We start from the raw sequence: 19,691 nt of genomic DNA, 5'->3' as shown, positions 1-19,691 counted from the left end.
GGGGGCGCCGGGTCCGGACCTCCAAGGTCTCGCCCAGCCCGTCCGGGCGGGATGAAGCACGAGCTCCCTCTTGTGGACACAGCCCCGCACTGCTGCCTTGTGCCGGCCGCGCCGCGGTGCGCCCCGCTCAGCGGGGAGCCCCCGTCCTCGGGGGCCTCCTTTCAGGCGCAGGGTGGCAGCGGGTCCGGGGGTGCAGAACGTTCATGGATGGGGAGGAGAGGTCCTGCTCCCCCCGGGGAAGCCGGGGTGAGACGGGGGTAGAGGCTCTGTGGTGCCCGGGCAGGGATGAGCAGAGGGACCCGATGGGCACGGGCGGGCTTCTCATCCCCCCCCAGCCCAGGGCAGAGGGTTCCCCACTGAGCCCGGAAAGGCTGAGAAATGGATGTTTCACCGGGTCCTCGGGGAGGGAAACTGCCCAAACCACGGCCTGGCTTGGGCTGGAGCTGATGGAAAGATGCTGTTGCTGTCTCGGTGCCTCTCGCGGAGGATGGTGCACCGAGCCAGGCCTCTCACGTTAAACACTTCCCAAAGGCACGGAAAGGGTTCGTTTGACTCTTGGAACATCTTCTGGCTTTGTATTTCCTGTATTTTACAGGCAGGAAGGCCCAGGGGGAGTGGGACATCACCGGGATCCTCCAGCTTGGCGTCGACAGGTGGGAAAACCCTGGGATACTGAATCCTTTGGGACAGCTGGTGTGGGAACATCACCCCACACAGAAGGCTGAGTGTGGAATGCCCCTGGGCAATGGGGAGGGAGAGCACGTCCTGTCCTGCCCCATGGCCTGTGCTCACACAGGAGGCTGCTCCCATGGGGATGGAGCTGACCTGGGCTCTGCCCCAGGCCCCTGCTGCCCCATCCTTCAGAGCTTGGGAGGAGACCACAGGAGATCCCTGATCCCTCTCTCCACCCCCAGCAGGTCCTTGGTCAGGACTCGGCCTCCCCAGATGCTCTGCTCCAAACCTGAGCACCTGATAAGCAGCTTTCCTGACCCTGAAGGCTGTGACTCCTCTTGCCTTCACTTCCAGCAGGACACTGGCAGCACATCCTCCCGTCTCTTCTGCCGGTTGAGCAATACAAGCAGGCTTGTCCAATGGGCAGGTGGGACAGGTGAGTGCTCTGGTCCATCAACATTCCTGAAGCAATCCTAGACTGAGGATGTCTTCCCTTTCTCTGAGTTAACCATAACTTTGAACCATGGAATCAACTCACCTGGAAAAGCCCTTTAAGCTCATCCAATCCAACCCTTACCCAGCGCTGCCAAGGCCACCCCTAACCCATGGCACTGAGGCCTCGTCCCCACGCTGTGTGAACACTTGCAGGGACAGTGACTGCAGCCCTGCCCTGGGCAGCCTGTTCCAATGCCTGAGCACCCTCTGGGACAGGAATTGTTCCTCAGCTCCATCTAAACCTGCCCTGGTGCAGCTTGAGGCCGTTTCCTCTTGTCCCATCCCTTGTTCCTTGGGAGCAGAGCCCAGCCCCTCCTGGCTCCATCCTCCTGTCAGGCACTTGTAGGGAGCCATCAGGTCCCCCTGAGCCTTCTCTTCTCCAGACTGAACCCCCCAGGTCCCTCAGCCCTTCCCCATCACCCCTGTGCTCCAGGCCCTGCTCCAGCTCCATTCCCTTCTCTGGCCCCACTCCAGCACCTCAGTGTCTCTCTTGCAGTGAGGGGCCCAGAGCTGAACCCAGGATTCGAGGTGCGGCCTCACCAGTGCCCAGTGCAGGGGCACAATCCCTGCCCTGGCCCTGCTGCCGCACTGGTGCTGGTACAGGCCAGGATGCTGGGGGCTCCCTGGCTGCCTGGGCACACGCTGCTCATGGTCAGCTCCATCAATCAGCACCTCCCTTGGGCTTGGCCATCCAGCCACTTTCCAACCCTTTTATTATCCTTTATGGCAGTGGCCAGATTTAGTTCCAGCTGTGCCTTCGCCTTTCTTTCTCCCTGTATCACCTAAACACCCTGTACTGCTCATGGGGTGACTGTCCCTTCTTCCATACCTCACAGATTCTCTTTTCACCTGAGTTCCAGCACTATCTCCCTGTTCAGCCAGGCTGCTCTTTTCCCTGGACATAGGCACTGCACATGCCTGCACCTTAAGTATTCCATTCTTGAAGAGCATCCACCCTTCCTGGACCCCTTTGTCCTTCAGTAATGTTTCCCAAGGAATTCTGCCAACCAACATCCTGAACAGGCCAAAGTCAGCCCTCTGGAACTCTTAAGGTGGAGGTTTTGCTGACAGCTTGGCTCAGTGCACGCCACTTATCACAGCACACTCGGTTGCAGGCTGTGGTTTAGAGACTTCAAGATGTTTATAGGACCTAGTCCATGAACATCTTAAAGTCGCTAAACTTGAAGACGTTGAACACATGAATGTGTTTGACTCAAACCTGAACATGTTTAACAGTGTTTTTCAACTGCATCTCAGACTCACTTCTGCAATGTCTCCGGATCTTCCCACCATAGACACACCAGGAATACCCCCACAGACAGTGAGTGAATGTCCTGGGAACCCTTTTTTAGGCAGAAGAAAGAATCTGGAAAATGACATTAATGGGTACATGGAACTTGCAAAGGGTTTGGGCAGGGTGCCCACCACTGCCTTTGAAGGGGTCACTGACCCCAGGTTTACAGAACAAAGTGAAGCCAAAGCTGTGAGAAGAAAAAGCCTTCAGAAACAGGAGACTCCAGTCAGCTCGCTCAGGAATCTTCCAGGAGAAACTGGTGCTGTGAAAGAAACGCGTCTGCTCCTGCAAGGACTGAGCTGAGCTGGGAACGGGGCTGATGCCAGATGGTGAAATCAAACAGCAAACAAGAGCGTCAAGACAAAAGGGTTTTAATAATGAAGGTGTTGCTGGTAACATAGGTAAGGAAATGTGCTTGCTTACAAGATTGAAGCTGACAGCATCCCTTTAAATAAGGAACTAGGTTTGCCTAGAGGAGGAAGTTACCTGGACAGGCCTGTACAGTGCCGCAGTGCAGCAGCTAACACTACTCTGGTTCAGGTGCTGGTGATACTCTGCAGGGACTGGCTTGGGAAAATCTCTCACTTAGAAAAAGGAATTCTTTTACAAAATGCACCCTGTGACCCCCTACCCTGGCAGTGCACTGTGACCATTTGTACAATAGAAAAGTGGTGCTTTAAACAGCGACTTGAGAGCTACTGCCACGTGCTTTATACAGCATGCAACAACGCCACGAGCTGGAGGCGCAGCAGGGGCTGCACAGCCTCCTCGACAGCTCCAGCATCCCTGGGGGGAGCATCCCATGGGAACCATGGCCGGTTTCCCCCCCCGGCTGCTGCACCTCCGATGTGCTGTCTTTCCAGTAACACAAATATTAAATACGCTCAGTCTGTAAATAGTTTAACAATCTTTGTCAGCAACAATATTTACTTTGGCAAAACCAGAATTGCAAAGAAGTAGACGTGTCCGTCAGACAAGTCCGCAGCAAGGTCTTTGGTGGAAGCCAAGTGAAGCAAAGGCTCCTTCTCTCCAGAGCCTGAGGAAATATATTGCACAGAGACTCATAGGAGAAATGCTGGTGACTTCAAATGGGAGGCATCACTGCAGGAGAGCATCCGTCTCTGCCAGCTTCAGGAGAACTAGCTCCTCCAGGCTCAGTGATTCACAGCCGTTCTCCGGGTGGCCTTGCTCTGGGCTGTGAGCAGTGATGCTGGAGTAAACTTGGGAACCAGGGGATGACTGATGGGGATTGAGGAGGGATGGGAAGAATGGAGGGAGTGGGAATGGGAGATGGCTGAGGAGTGGAGGCAACAACAGCAGATGCTTGCACAGAACTGCAGCCCCGCGAGGACCTGCTCAACCCTGCCCCATGTGCCGGCCGCTGAGTGTCCATTTCTGGCTCTCCCTGCTCCCAGGTCATGCAAGGTGGTGGAAATCCATCCTGACTTCTGGCTGTGCAAAGGTCAGCCCCTCCAAAGGGCTGTATTCTCTGTACGACTTGCTCCTACCTTGGACCAAAACACATTACACATCTCTTCATCTGTACCGTGCTAGCTGGGGTGCAGCAGCTTCACTGGGACTCCACATCCCTTTGGTACCTGCCTGTGCAGCCTGAGCAGCTGCCTCCAACATCCAGCGATCACAGGCTCCAGCCTGATCCACTTCAGACTGCAGCCAGGATGGCTCCTGGGCTTTCAGCCCCTGAGGCACCATGAGGACATGACAAGGTGATACCACGAATACGGGGGGTCTCCACCTCTCATCCACATGGGGCAGAGCTGTGCAGGGACTGGGCAACACAGCGGTGGAGGCAGGAAGCTCGGCGAGCCTGGCTGTATGGAGAAGTGTGCTTGTCACCCTGGCTGGGCAGAGCCTCCCTGATCCCACATCCCTGCCTGGGCATGGCCAGGATGAGCCCAGCAGGATTGCTTGAAGGGCGAGGCGGGCAGGAGGAGAGGGCAGCAACAGGCTATCCTCTCCAAGATTTCCTGTTGCCACCAAGGTGAGGTCTCCTCATCACAGAGTTTTGTCATGAGCTGCTCCAGTTCTCACAAGAGTGGCTGCTAAAACTGGGAAGGGGGGAAAGAGAAAAGAAAGGGAACCAAAGTTCTTTTCAATCTAAAGAAGCATTAAAGGCACTGCTGTCCTCTGTGGGGACGTGTCGATGGAGGAAAACCAAGCTACCAGAGCAACTGTGCTGTCGATTGGCCATAACTGGATATTCAGTTTATATGCTGGGAAAATGACTCCAGTTTCCCCTGGATGTGGCACCTTCGCCCTGTGCGTTCCCCGGCATGACAGGAACACTGTGCTGGCTGCTGCGTCCTGCCTCCACCACCCTCCCTCTCACCACTGCTGCAGGTGCAGGTCCATGCTGGTGTTTAGGTTGAGATCGGTAACGTCTAGGAAATCAATGTTGAAGATGCTGGGAGCCACTGGGGTGAGCGAGCCAAAGCCGGTGGCGGAGCTGGGGGGGGTCAGGTCCAGCCACTCCATCGTTTCCCATGGAGACTCAGTGAAGCTCATCTGTAAACCGGCGCCGTCGGCAGGGGAAGGGGAGAGCTGGGTGTCCATGGGCGAGAGGGGAGGCTGTAAGATCTCCTGAGAGGGGAGCAGTTCATCGGCGGCCTTGCCGGGGAACCCCTCCATCATCCCTTCGAAGTGGGACTCCTCTGCCCCCATCTTCAGCAGGGCGATTTCACTGACCCTGCCCAGGGGGCTGTGGGCGCTCAGCAGCACCTCGAGGTGAGCGTCACCGCTGCCCGGGCAGTGCTCGAAGGGGAGCTGGGCTGAGGAGACCTGCTCAAACGGGGCCGATGCCTTGGGGAGCGCGGTGCTGGAGTTCCCTGTAGACACCGTTATCTGAGGTACTTTCTGGAGGCAGGACTGATCTTCCTTGGCATTGGCTGGCATTTCTGTCAACAGATGTGAGGGGTTTGAGGTGCTCTGGCAGTGCTCACCGCTGCTGGGCACAGGGGCATCACCTCAGCCTACGGAGACCCGCTCCCCACACAACCCCCTTGGCACTGCTCACCCACCCTCCTTGTGGGAAGCCTTGCAGGTTCCTGCTTTCTGACCTTGATTCCCTGGCTTTGGACACTGTCCCTAGGGCACGAGCACTGGCAGCTGTCCCCACGGGCATGGGGAAGGGCAGAGGCAACCACTCTGCACAGGGGAGGGCACTGGCAGTGCTCTATGCAGGAGACGGCACTGGCAGCACTGGGAGTGGTGGAGGGCAGGAGGCTCTGCATGGGGAGGGTGCTGGCAGTGCTGTGCACAGGCTGTTGCCTTCTGTCCCTTCTCTCTGCATAGGTGGTGACCAAGCCCAGACCGCCCACCAGGTCCTCAGGAGCAGGCTCCAGGAGGGCCAACATGCTTTTGCATTCAGTCTCAGTGGCTGCTGGCACAGGGAGGGAAATTGAAAGCTGCATTCAACCCAGGCAGCTCTACTGGAGTGCACAGAAAGCACTGAGCCCCACGGGGTGCCACTGGCTCAGAGGGGAAGGCCTGGAGGGGAACAGGGAAGCAGTGCCTACCTCCGCTCTCGATCAGCACGTCCAGGAGCTCGTCCATCTGCTGACTTCGTGTCATCTGCTGCAGCAAACAACAAAGAGAGTAGAGGGCATTAGGAGGAGAGTCCCTCCAGCCACAAGCCAGGAAGGTGGCTCTAGACCCCACAAACAGCTTTCTCCCATGCAGGAGAGGTGCCACACCAGCATGGGGCTGCCAGCGGCGTTCAGGTGAGCACTGCAGGGACATGGGACAGGCACAGTAGATCTGGGGAGCACAGCACCAGGTTCCCCCCACCCTGCTCAGTGGCCACCACGCACTGCTCCTTCCCAGGGCTGTCAGGACACAGGGACTTTATGGACACAGCACCTTGCACTAGCATGTGCCTCCTAGCACTCCCTGCAGCCTAGGGGGCAGGGCATCATCTTCCTCCTCTTCCTGCCCTGGAAGGACTTCGTGCACACCTCCCTGCCAGCACCAGCCCATGTTAATCACTGCCAACAGCACTGCTCCGCTGTCCTGAAGGCACCATCGTAACCAGCACTGAGGCCAAAGACAGGTTGTCACAAGAAGTAAGGGGCTCACGGGTGATGGAGACAGTCCTCCCCATGGGAACAGTGCTCCAGGGTGAGCCGAAGGGAGGCAGATGCCATGGAGCACAGAACTTTGCTAATGGGCTCAAGAGGGAAGGGGAGGTTTCCTGATGACTTGGGAATGCACAAGAGTCTGTTTCTCACGTCACGCTGAGCACCCAAAGAAAAGTACAGTGAAGTCCTGCAGGGGGATGTCAGGGCCCCAGGGCAGCTGGAGCAGGACAGAAGATGCTGTCCCATCCAGTCGGGTGTCTGACTGCTTTATGGCAGTCATTCAGCACCTAAGTCTTCAAGCAAAGCCTGTTCCTTATGGAACAAGCCTGTTCTACCCAGAGACCCTATAACAGGTTATACCTCCTGAGGATGAGTTACATCAGCCTCAAAAGAACTCCCTGCACAGCCCTAGCCTTATAGAAAATAAAAACCATGCAGTTACCTGCTTTACTGCATCCTCATAGGGTGGAGGCTGCTTTACCTCTGAGAGGGCTGGGCTTGACTTACAAAAAGTTGGGGATGGAATAGAAAACTTTTGACCTGCCTGCGTAGGCATCTGCATGGGGAAATACAGGGAAATGGAGTCAGTGCAAAGGGAGGCCCAGCTCTCTTTCACCCCTGGTGAGGCCGGGCTGGTGCCAGGGAAACACAGGTGTGTGGGTCAAATCAGCTCAAAGTGCTTGGCTTCCAGGCAGGAGGGAGGGAGATAAAGCAGCTCCATCAGACTAGCTCTGAGAGCCAGGGCCAGGCTGACCTCTGCTCACTGCTGGAGCACAGGCATGATACTGCAGAGCATCCTGGTGCAAGGGGAAGAGAGAAACGGGGATGAACTGGGGCTGGGATCAGCAGCACCTTGTGATGCTTTCATGTGTTGTCATCGTGTGCCCTCTCCAAGCTTTTGTCCCTGTGCAGAGGGCAGAATGAGGAGTGGTGGTTGCTGAAGGGACAACTCTGCTGTGCTGGTTGCCTGGTGGGGAGGCACACACTCTAGCTGACTGTAGACTCCAATTGCAAACCCTGCTTTATCTTCCCAAGAAAAAGGTTCCCATATGACCAGGGAAACTGCCCTCCTTCAACCCAGTGGTCAAAATCCCTCGCTCCTTGCTAGGAGCTGCAATGGCTTGGGAAGATGCTGGGGGCTTAGCTGGATGTAGGAATATAGCCAGGACTCTCCCAGGGGCTGAGGGATCTGTGCCGGTGCTTCCCTGCTGTGGATAGAGCTGTGCCAGGGCTCCATGGGATGGGGGGAGCTGTGCCAGGATTCTCCCAGGGGCACCACAAGCTGTGCCAGGGCCTCCTGAGGGGAGAGGCAGCCAGCTTAGGGCTCATTTAGGGCAGAAGCAGCTGTGCCAATGTTCCCCCAGGGCAGAGGGAGCTGTGCCAGGGCTCTGTGGGGCAGAGGATTTGCCAGTGCTCACCCGGGGCAGAGCGATTGGTGCTGGGGTCCCCTGGGGAAGAGGGAAGCTGTGCTAGGGCTCCCCCAGGGCAGAAGGAGCTGTGCCAGGGCTCCATGGGGCATGGGAGCTGTGCTGTGGTCCCCCAGGTGGCAGCAGGATTCCCCAGAAGATGCCCTGCAAAGGACCCTGTGGTGCCCTCAGCTTCCAACCCATTGTCAATGTGGGATGCTCTCAGCCTTTCCAGGCACCACTACAGCCCCCTGGGTGCCCACCCTGGGTGCCAGCGGTCCTGGGCTCCTCGGGAAGGACTCAAACTGGGATGTTGGACTGGCTGCCCACAGAGCCCAGCACGTTCACTGCTGCGATGGGCTGCATCCACTTACCGGTGCTGTGCGAAGGCAACTGCTGGCCTGCGGGGACCCACTGCGCCCTTCTGAGCTGGGGGACACCGAGAGGAGATAGTGGCTGTTGGGAGAGGGTGGCAGGCTGATGTGCTGGGGGCTCTTTGCAGCCCCGAGTGGGGAGTGCTGGGGGGAGCACTGCGGGCTCAGGAATGTCGAGGAGGTGATGGTGCTTTGCCCTGCAGGCTCCAAGCAGTGGCTATTTACAATGTGAGGCAGCTGTGGCACCCCACAGTTACTCAACTTATCCGAGCTGTTGGCTTGGCCTTTCAAGGCAGTTTGTTTGGATGCAAACGGACAGCTGGACACTGTGTTTTCTTGCTTGATGGGGACACCAAAGAAATGAGGAGCGGGCTGCTGCTTCTCCTCAAGGCCATTATTTCTCTTTCGCTTCTGGAGCTGCATCCGTAGCTCTTCCACCTGCCTCTGCTCTTGCTGCAGCTTCCACGTTAGTTCATTGATGACCTTCTGCTTCTCCACCAGCATTTTGTCTTTCTCTGTGTCGATCCCTTCCAGCTCCAGCTGGATGCTCCCTCCATTCATGCTGCTCATGAGGCTTTCTTCAGCACTGCCATGAACTGGAGACGGCTGGAGACCAAACTGTGGAGAAGACATGGGCCCATCGTTGAATGTGTCTGGCAATGAGCCACTCACAGAGAGGTCAGAGGAGGCTGGAGAGATGGGTGGTGTGGAGCTGGTGCTGCCAAAGTGGTAGAAGCCATTGGATAACATGCTGGTGGAGGACTGCGACTGGTAACTAGACAGGGTGCTGGTTGGAGTGACGGGGAAGGTGACGGTGGTGATCTCGCTGAAGCTGGGCACTGCGTTGCTGCCGCACTCCTGGAAGGGCCGCAGCCGTTCCATCAGCGCTGTTTTGGTACCTGACACGGGCAGGCCTCGTATTCGGAGCTGCTGCCTCAGTTCTGACACCTGGGAGGAAGATGATCCTTTTAGAAACCCAGCATTTCTAATAGGGAGCCTCAGATCACGGGCTCCCAGCTTCCTGCTTTAAAGCTCTGACCCCCAGGGGCTCACTGTCTCACCTGCAGTCACCAGAATCACTCTGTGCAACCCTGACCACCCCACGTCCTGCAGGATCTCGACCTCTCCTAACAGGAAAACCTTTCCTCCTTCAGTAACTGAGACTCCTCTCCATGAACCAGCAGTGGTCCTTGAGCCATGGAGGTAAACCAAGACTCTCTTCCTGGCAGTAGGTTTCTAAATGAACAGAGGACTTTCACACTAAAGGAACTAGCTGATGGCATCTTTTAGCTCAGGGAATGTGACCATATACCTCAGAGTCAGATATCCCACGTTCAGGCATCTGCACACAGTTCAGATGTCTGAGCTGGGGCATCAATACGGCCAAACTGATGCTGTTTCTACCTCACCTTATTTCTTTAATTATGAATATTTCCCCCAGGTCTCTAGTTCTAAAGGGACTTGGCCTTCCCCACGGTTGAATACAAAAGTATAAAAGAATAAAAGTATAAAAGAATTGTTGATATGAGTGATTCTCATTCATGCCCTGCCTGTCACGCCTACATGAGAGATTTAGGTGCTCATAGTGCTTGTAGCTGCAGACTCCAGGAGATACCTGCTTGTGCAGAGAGCTGAGCTGGCCTGGTTGCAGTGACCACTGAGAAGCTGAGTCACTAAGAGGAGGCCATGCTGACATCCCAGCTTCTGGCTGGTCTGCCAGCAGCATCCATGATGGCCACCATAAACCCACAGAAGGCATGGAGCTGTGAGCTGCAGGAGCAGCAGCACTGATTGTCCTTCACTCCTTGACCTGATGGCCTGGCCTGCAGCCCTCCTGAGTTATACCTAAGGTTTGCTGATGCATTCCCTGGAGCAAGGCACCCACATGGCCCTGCAGAGCAGCAAACCAGGTTTTCAGTTGCAATCACAGTAACAGATTCACGACCAATGTGATGTACTCCTGGGTTTGCTCACAGCGTGGTGCCTCTGGTTTGCTGATCAGCCTGGGGCACTACAATGCACAATCTGAGGACTGCAAAGCACATACAGGGGAGGAGATTCTGCTCCTTTGCACAAACTTTGCACTCACTTTCAGGTCATCCAGGTTTGACGGCAGAGGGCCTGGCTTGATTGATGAGACACAAGTCTGGCCCGAAAAGGTGGTTTTCACAGGAGAAAGAGGGCTGGTGTTGACAGCAGTTGATGAAGAATTTGAACTTTTGACCATTTGCTCATTTGATTGCCTGGAATAACAAAGGAGATTTGGGGTAACTTGTCTATCCCCCTGGGGTCTCTGTGCCCACTGTACCATCTCTCTGCTCCTTTGGGGCTGCCATCTCCCATATGAGACCTGACGGGCTGCCAACCCCAAAGAGAACCAGGTTGGGCTGTAAGGAGGTTTCTGGTGGCCAAGCCAGTGCACAAAGCCATGCTGGCTTTGCAGGAGGCTGTGCTGTTTCCAAGCTTTTATGTTCCCAAGCTTGCAATATCTGAAGGGGCCTACAAGGCTGCTGGAGAGGAACTCTTCATCAGGGACTGCAGTGATAGGACAAGGGGTGATGGGTTCAGACTGGAACAGGGGAAGTTCAGGTTAGATCTAAGGCAGAAGCTCTTCCCCGTGAGGGTGCTGAGGCGCTGGCACAGGGTGCCCAGAGAAGCTGTGGCTGCCCCATCCCTGGCAGTGTTGAAGGGCAGGTTGGACACAGGGGCTTGGAGCAACCTGGTGGAAGGGGTCCCTGCCCAGGAACTGGATGAGCTTTAAGGTCCCTTACAACCTAAACCAGTCTGGGATTCTATGATTGTTTCACTTGCATGCATATATCCCCCTTGCACTGGCACAAATGGGTATAGAGGGAACAACCTGGATAGAGACAGGACTAAACCCTGCTATTGACATATTGCTACTCACTTTACTTGGCCTTGGTGCATCCCTGGGTAGCTGAAATGCTGCTGTTGCTGCTGCTGCTGCTGCTGGCTGAGGATCTGGAGCTGCAGAAAGAGCTGCTGTTGCTGGAGGAGTCTGGCATATGCAGAATCCATGGGTGGAGGGGACTTCTCTGCCTTCTGGTCTGGAGGGATGTACTGGTGATACTTCAGCTTCTTCACCTTGGGCTTGGTGTCCTTGGGCTTTTTGTGACGGTTCTTGCTGTCACTCGCCGATTTGGACTGTTGGTCCAAGAAGGAAAGGAATTAGCTGGGAGAAGAGCTCTGCCACCCCTGTGGGGACTCAAAAGCCTGGGGCAGAGCAAGGGCAGCTCCTGCAAGCACCCTGACACCCCCAACTCAAAGAGCTGCTCAGCCTGCATGTAGAAGACTCCCTCAGGCCCCTGCACCATCTCAGTTGTGTGGGAGAGCACATGAGATGGAGAATGACTCTCCTTAACTGGAAGACAACAGGAAACGGCCTCAAGCTGCCCCAGGGCAGGTTTAGATGGAGCTGAGGAACAATTCCTGCCTCAGAGGGTGCTCAGGCATTGGAACAGGCTGCCCAGGGCAGGGCTGCAGTCACCGTCCCTGCAGGTGTTCACACAGCGTGGGGACGAGGCCTCAGTGCCATGGGTTAGGGGTGGCTTTGGCAGGGCTGGGAGAATGGTTGGACTGGACAAACTTAAAGGTCTTTTCCAATCCAGTTGTTCTATGAGTCTGCGATTCCATGATTCTATGAAGGAGTTTCAGTGTTGCCTTGTATTTCCTTCTGCTCCTAGCCCCAGGGGACATCTGCAGTGCAGAACCTGAGCACTCGCCTCTAGCAAGGTACGATGCTATACCTTGTACTGTTATGAAATGAAACAAATCACAGCCTGGGACAAGGTTCGTCTCCTGGCATTATCCCAAGCCTTTAGGCCAACCACCAGAGCTCCCACACATGTGGGGTGCAGCACATGGGTTTGAGCACAGCCACGTTCCCCATGCTTGATCCCAGCCCCGGGCAGCCTGGAGGCTCAGGACCTACCTTCACGGCGGAGGGCACCGGGAGCATGGGGCTCTCCTGCCCTGCCAGCTGCTTGGGGCTGTCACATTGGATGCCCTGCGCCGCTGCGGGGTCCAGTGCGTGGCCATCGGCGCTGCAGGGCTGGTCCTGTGAGGGAAGGGTTTGCTGTGTGATGGGAGCCAGGGAGTGCGGCCAGAGCCAGGGGTGCCTGGGACCCCATTTCCCACAGCCCGTGCTGTCCCCCGTCCATCCCACCCCAACATATCTATCCCAGCCCAATATCCCCGCTCTCCCAGGCCATCCCAGCCCTTTCCCAGGCCTCTGTCTCCCCAGCGCATCCCAGTCCACCCTAATCACCTCAGCCCCATATCCTCACCCCACCTCCAGTGCACCCCGTCACTGTCACCCAGATTAGCCCAGTTCCCCTCTCACCAGCCGCAGTCCTTCAGGTGTGCTCCCCCATCCACTTCAGGTCCTCCCAGCCTCCCCAGTCCATCCCAGTCCCCCCAGTCTGCCCCAGCTCATCCCAATCCCACGGTCTGCCCCACCTCACCCCAGTCCCCCCCGTCTGCCCCAGCTCACCCCAGTCCATCCCAGTGCCCCCTGTCTGCCCCAGTTCATCCCAATCCCCCCAGTCTCCCCCAGCTCACCCCAGTCCATCCCAGTCCCCCCAGTCTCCCCCAGCTCACCCCAGACCATCCCAGTGCCCCCAAGCTGCCCCAGTTCACCCCAATCCATCCCAGTGCCCCCTGTCTGCCCCAGTTCATCCCAATCCCCCCAGTCTCCCCCAGTCCATCCCAGTCCCCCCAGCCTGCCCCAGCTCACCCCAGTCCATCCCAGTGCCCCCCGTCTGCCCCAGTTCATCCCAGTCTCCCCCAGTTTACCCCAGTCCCCCCAGCCTGCCCCAGCTCACCCCAGTCCCCTCTATTCCCCACCCCACCACCCTCCCTGCAGTACCGGCGCTGCCCGGCAGGGGGTGCTGCAGCTCCGCGTGTCCCCCCCCCGTTGCCCACCTGAGGCGCGGAGCCCGCGGCGGGCTCTGGGCCCTTGGCGGCCGGCGGCGGCTCGGCGGGGCCCGGGGAGCCCTCGCTCCGCGCCTGCTCCGGGGACAGCCCGTCGTTGCTGCTGTCCTCCTCGAAGGCGAAGGCGTCCGCCGCCTTGGGGAAGCTGACCTGGGTGCCTGCCGGGAGGAAGCGGCGATCTGAGGGCCCTGCCTTGAGCGAGGGGATTTAGACCCACCCCGTGAGAGCTGGCTCTGAGCGCAGGCCGCCTGTGGTGCTTGCGCGGGGGCAGCAGCGAGAGGGGAGCTGGCATCGGCTGCTGGCCCGAGCCGTGCGGAGGGAGATGGGGCTCGCCAGGGCTGCGGTGGGGAGATGCCTCTGTCCGCAGGCTTCACCCGCGCGAATGCTTCACACCGAGAGCCCCCGGCACGGCTTCTCCCCGCAGCCGTGCTCTCTGCCGCTCGGGTGGGCAGCGGCTCTTGACCCCCGGCTCTCGCTGCCAGATGAAGAAACGCGGGTCTTGTGAGCACCGGAGCCCGCAGGTGGGGGCAGAGGAAGGAGCAGCGGGGCCGCGCTCGCCATCTCCCCGTGCTCGCGGCTGCCGTTCGTCAGGCAGCTCGGCCCGCAGATAGCGAGGTGCCAACGGGGGAAGTGGGCAGGGCCTGGGGACCAGCGCCCACCTGCCCCTGCTGCCGGCCCGGCGAGGAGCCTCTGCTCAGCAGCGCGCCCCGCCGGCCCTGACCCCTGCCCTATCGCACAGATAACGTTATCGCTGCCTGCCCCGGCTCCTGGGGCCGGGGAGGGCGAGGACACGGGGAGCCCTGGCTCCCTGCCCCGAGCCGCTGCCCTGCCGCTGTGTGGCTGTGATCATGTCCTGGGTACCTCATATGCTGGGATGAGGGTGTGAGATCAATGTGTCCCATGGAGAGCCTCTCTTCCCTGCTGCTGTATGGATATGATCATGTCCTGGGTACCTCATATCCTGGGATGAGGGTGTGAGATCAATGTGTCCCATGGAGAGCCTCTCTTCCCTGCTGCTGTATGGATATGATCATGTCCTGGGTACCTCATATCCTGGGATGAGGGTGTGAGATCAATGTGTCCCATGGAGAGCCTCTCTTCCCTGCTGCTGTATGGATATGATCATATCCTGGGTACCTCATATCCTGGGATGAGGGTGTGAGATCAATGTGTCCCATGCAGAGACTCTCTTCCCTGCTGCTGTATGGATATGATCATGTCCTGGGTACCTCATATCCTGGGATGAGGGTGTGAGATCAGTGTGTCCCATGGAGAGCCTCTCTTCCCTGCTGCTGTATGGATATGATCATGTCCTGGGTACCTCATATCCTGGGATGAGGGTGTGAGATCAATGTGTCCCATGGAGAGCCTCTCTTCCCTGCTGCTGTATGGATATGATCATGTCCTGGGTACCTCATATCCTGGGATGAGGGTGTGAGATCAATGTGTCCCATGGAGAGCCTCTCTTCCCTGCTGCTGTATGGATATGATCATATCCTGGGTACCTCATATCCTGGGATGAGGGTGTGAGATCAATGTGTCCCATGGAGAGCCTCTCTTCCCTGCTGCTGTATGGATATGATCATATCCTGGGTATCTCATATCCTGGGATGAGAATATGAGATCAATGTGTCTCCTGGAGAGCCTCTCTTCCCTGCTCTCCAGAGCACGGAGCTCCTTGAATGTCCCCTCTCCAGCATCCAAACTGTGCCTTCCCACTGGAGCAGGCAGCCACAGCTAAGCCAGCTGATGAAGCACTGGGGTGGATGAAGGCGTTATCCACCAGAGATGCTTTTGTAGTGGGCACTGGACAGAGGCTTTGGGCAGAAATGAGTGACTCCATAAATAGAGAGAAAAATTGCAGACAAGCATGGGCATCCTTGCTCTGGGAAAAATGACAACACGCGAGGACTGTGGATGTGCAGGGCTCCCGCTGCGCTGGCATTTAATAAGCATGCACTGGGAAGTGGTGCCAAAGCTGAAAGCCCAAGGGACCTTTGGGACACAGCAGCAGCCTGGAGCATGACAGGAATGTGCTGCATCCTGCTGCTTGATACCACGGGCCTGTGCCGGGTGGGGAATGCTGCCCTTATCTGTCCTGCTCTCACCCAGCCCGTATTGTTTCAGGATCCCATGTCTCTGCTGTAATCTCAGGCAGAATGGTGTTTGCTCGGGGCTGTTTCTAATGCACTGGGTATTGTCCTCTCAAGCGAATTGGACAAAGTGATGACAAGGACCTGGTAAAAAAGGGTTCTTGTATCACTGCTCAGCTATGTAGGGCACTGGCGGCCTCCTGTCACTGGGACGTTAGGGCTTTCGGTTGGGGTCTGGCACTTGCTGCTCACCCTGCCGGAGGTGATTAGAGGAACACGTCAGCTGAACTTTCCACTGTATAAACAGTTGAGATTCCAAGGTTAAAGTAAAATGATTTTAAACCCTGTCATCTTTCTGGTATTGCAAAAACAAAACGTTCACAAGTGCCAGTGCTCATCCCTGCTCTGTGTTCTGCCCTTAGCTGTGAGCACCACAAGGTGCCTCTGACCCCAAAAATCACCTTGAAGATCCTTCAGCCTGGGGCTCTGTTCTGCAGAAACCTAAGGGCTGGGATTGTGTTCCTGGTGCACTTGCACCTCCTCCTCATGGCGCCCAACGTTACCAAGTAACTTCACGGTTAACCCTAATGTGCTTCATGATTCACCCTAAATGGGATAAAACTCACTTACAGGGGACAGTTTTTCCTCAGCCATGTGATAGAAGGGCATTGTGCAAGGGAGAAAGTTCAAATGGATCCATTTTTTTCAAGCCAGACTTTTTGTTTTTATCAGTTTTGTCTTGTAAATCTCTTTACCACGAGCTCCTGACAAGGCAGCTGGAGAGAAACGCTGTTCCCAGCTCACTTGCCCAGCCTCCAAGCCTCTGCTGCAGTGAATAAAGTCGGGCTCAAACTGTCTCAAATGTTTGGGGGGGGGGGATTTTTTGTTTTCCACTGTTCTTCCCTTCAATAAGTGGCTGGGGAGATTTTAACTGAACTCTCATTAAAAGTTCCTCTTCAGGCAGAGTCCTGGAACATTTCACCTCTGAAGATGAGAGCTGTGAAATGCTGCAAAAGGAGCAGCTCAAGGGCCACACTAGAAAAGCCACAGCAGGAAAACCAACAGCAGGAGCAACTGTGGGGCAGGACAGAGCAGTATTGGAGCCACTTATGCTGGTTTATGAGGTGAAATGAAAGTCAAAGTCCTTCCTGTTTCAATTCCCGTTTTCAGCATCACTTCTGTTGTTCAAACCCCACTCCTGTCCCAGAGCCCTGCCACTGTCCCCAGATTGCTCTGAGCCCCAGAACAGGCACCTAACATGGGATTTTGCCAATGGAAATAATCCCATGAATTGAGGAACCAGGAGCAACAGAACGAGCAGCTCCCATGGGGCACAGCATCTCTCAGATGCTCAAACACAGGCTGCTGTCCTGGTACTGCAGGACCCCACTGGCTTTCCTGCCCCTTTCTTTGCCTTTGGATCTCCCTGTCCTGGTATTGGCCCTGGTGAAACCTCAGTCACCTTTTGCTTTGTGTCAGCTCCCACACCAGCCTCCCTGCAGCAGCACAGGGGGAATGAAAGTGGAGGATTTTGCTTCCGTGCTCTGGTTGGGGGGTAGGTGATAGACAAAACCCAGCTTAGGCATAAGTCAAGTGCTGGGCACTGGTAGGTAGGAGTGAACCCTGCAGGTCCTTGTGTTCCCCAGCAGTCTAGCACCCCAGGGATGCTTCCACACGCCAGAGATGCAGCATCCTACTCTGTTGGGCCACGCATCCCACTAACATCAGTGGAAATAAGAGAGAACCGAACTGGAACACTTCACCCCCACCTGCTGCAACAGGAAAGCTTGATAGGGCACAAATGGGCAAACCCAAGCTGGCCTCACAACATGTGTGCACCTAGGTCCTCTCCCTCAAGAGGGAGGCAAGAATGTCTTGTCTCCCACAGTATCATGTATGTGCTCAAAGCCTTGGCTAGAGAAACAGCTTAAGAAGAGAGGTCCTGAGGAGATGAGCATTTTACAGTGGTTATTGTTCTAAGATGAGAGCTCTCTTTTCCTAGAGCTGGGTAAAATAGCCCAGGCTGTGCTGGCCTGGGCTGCTTACTGTGAAAATAGTTAAATTTAAGCAATAAATGCAGCTTTTTAGTCCAGGTCAGTCACTTCCTGCAGCCGCTGCAGTACATCCTCATAACCTTGCCAGCCCCGTGCTATGCACACAACACAACATGCACGTTCACTTCCACTACCTTTTATGGCCTCTTTCACAGCGGAGTCGACAGGAATAATGTTCTTCTCCACCAGCTCCAAAGGACCCGGCCTGAGAGCAATCTTTTCATTGAGATCATCTGCCAGTCGGGCTCTTTTCAGCTTCATTTGAGTAGACTGAATGGACCCCTCTGCAGCTGAGTCTAAAAGGCCAAATGGAAGGCATCAGTTTGGGACCTGGGGCATCTCCAAGCAAAGTGCACAGTGAGAATGTGCTTTCCCTTCAACGCAGCCAAAATCTGGGCTGCAGCCAGATGGCTCAGTGCACAGCAGGAGCTGCTGTGAGGCTGTGAGGCAGGATGCTGGACTGGATGGGGCTGGTGGGATTTGAGACATAGGTCCTCCTCTGAGCCTGAGGTCCAACTTCTCATTCCCAGGCAAAAGCCTTTGTCTACTAGCCTAGGCTTGCAAACCCATCCTGCAGCTGGGGCATCCTCCCCAAGGATCAGGAATGATATGCAATGGAAACTTCATTAACAAACTCCCACTAATGTAGGGGCCAAAGTGGACTCCAGCTCCTGTCTGCTAGGAGCCCATTGGCCCTTGCTGGCTAATGCAGATGGATCCCTACTTCTGGGGAGCAGCTGCAGAAATGAACCATTGACAGTGTTTGACAGGTGGAGGAAATGTCTTGCACTGGAAGAAAAAAGGCTGAGGTTTTGGGAGCAGACATTTGGAGGCAATGTAACAACAGTGCTCCAGGACTTCAGGGAAAAAACAAGATGCAGAGGAGCATAAGAGAGGCAGCTAGATCTGGAAGCTACAGCCCTACCAAACCAAGCTGAGAAGTCTACAGTTATTGAGTGGTGATGTAAGTAGCCAATTAAACAGACATTGCCTGAACAGAGGTCGTCTGGCTCCTCTGGTGGCACAGGCATGAGCAGTGAGGGAGTGGGATTCTAAAACAGACCATGTCTATACCCTTGGGGGTCTAAAGGAAGAAGGGCTGCATCCAGATTGTCCTGTCTTCAAAGACTGGAGACTCTTCTAGAAGAGAGACTGTAGGCAACAGAAGTTACAGGGCTTGATACCATGGAAAGTTCTCTGCAGGAGGCCAGGAGAGCTGATCCAGGGTAACTCCTGGCCTCAGACTATACAGGGCAGTAAACACACTTGAGGTGAACCGTAACAGAAGGTGTCCCTGTAAAGCATTTAGATGATGTGAAGTCTCAGTTGGCCGGTTTCAATCACCTCTAGGCCCTGTTACGAACCAAGTAGACATGTGAGTCCATGATATGCCAGGGTACATGTCCTGTATGCAGAGGTGTGTGTGAGGCAGCACAGCCAGCTTGCTCAATACAAAGCCAGGCAGTATCTTCTCCAGCTCCCCTCTGGCTGTGTCTGCCTGGCCTTGCCCATGCCTGGCGACTGCAGCTGCCCCACATCTTTGTAGTCCCCTAACTCCTCTAGTGCTTCTATGGTTTAACCTAAGGGAAAGATACTTTCCACCTGATTGATAAACAAGCAATGGTGCTAGCTCACTCTAGGGATGGACATCCGAAGAGAAAGCAAGGCAGTGACAGTGATCTGGAATGGGTCCCTGCCTCAGCCCTCCTGTGTGGCAGAGGAAAAAGAAATATGGACTTCATCCATGCCGAGAGCAGAGGCCAGCAATTACAGTTGCCAGAGAGTGATCTGCTTCTTCCAGGCATCTGACAGGACTACAGGAGAGAGGCTGCACATCCTCCCTGGCTCTAAGGAGCTCGGTATCTCTGGAGATAACAGGGGGCACCACAGTGTTCCGCTGTCTGTGATGGGATACAGCAGAGCCTTGCCAGCTCTCTGGCTGGGAAGGGACACCAGGATGGGAGAGGGGAGAGGTGCCGTGGCTCATGGCCTGATAGCAGGGCTCACCCTTTTTTTACAGCTGTGCTTGGCATGAGCTGGCACATAAAATATCCAGAATTATGGAAAAACAAAAGACATCCGGCTTTGGGAGGTATTGCAGCCACCAGCTACAGGGATTTCAGTGCCCTGGACAACTAGTGCCTTGGGTATGCTTTTCATGAGGGTCACCTCTGCTGAGTCCTCTCTTACAGCTCTTCTCCATGGTATTTTATACTGGTCCCCGCCAGAGATGGGAGAATGGTTAGATAACCT

The 19,691-nt window shown here is 55.8% G+C and overlaps 1 protein-coding gene across 16 annotated transcripts in view; it reads right to left on the bottom strand.

Moving 5' to 3' along the window:
- Nucleotides 1-2,816: 2,816 nt before the first annotated feature.
- Nucleotides 2,817-19,691, bottom strand: part of MYOCD (myocardin) — a 224,762-nt gene continuing 207,887 nt past the window's right edge. For 12 of the 16 annotated variants that reach the window (XM_062610563.1, XM_062610569.1, XM_062610575.1 and 9 more), the window contains 9 exons: nucleotides 17,573-17,734; nucleotides 13,283-13,449; nucleotides 12,291-12,416; nucleotides 11,247-11,503; nucleotides 10,428-10,581; nucleotides 8,339-9,286; nucleotides 7,001-7,114; nucleotides 5,998-6,055; nucleotides 2,817-5,376 (listed from right to left, as the gene is read on the bottom strand). In XM_062610563.1, the coding sequence (XP_062466547.1) occupies nucleotides 4,808-5,376; nucleotides 5,998-6,055; nucleotides 7,001-7,114; nucleotides 8,339-9,286; nucleotides 10,428-10,581; nucleotides 11,247-11,503; nucleotides 12,291-12,416; nucleotides 13,283-13,449; nucleotides 17,573-17,734 (2,555 nt within the window). In that variant the 3' untranslated portion in view covers nucleotides 2,817-4,807. The remainder of the gene's footprint in view (nucleotides 5,377-5,997; nucleotides 6,056-7,000; nucleotides 7,115-8,338; nucleotides 9,287-10,427; nucleotides 10,582-11,246; nucleotides 11,504-12,290; nucleotides 12,417-13,282; nucleotides 13,450-17,572; nucleotides 17,735-19,691) is intronic. The other 4 variants (XM_062610570.1, XM_062610573.1, XM_062610568.1 and 1 more) reach the window with 3 other exon arrangements.

Source organism: Pezoporus occidentalis, unplaced genomic scaffold (genome assembly GCF_034315485.1).
Source record: "Pezoporus occidentalis ecotype Australia unplaced genomic scaffold, CSIRO_AGI_Poc_V1 ctg148, whole genome shotgun sequence".
Classification (NCBI taxonomy): Eukaryota; Metazoa; Chordata; class Aves; order Psittaciformes; family Psittacidae; genus Pezoporus; species Pezoporus occidentalis.
This window is presented reverse-complemented; position numbering and strand designations above follow the sequence as displayed.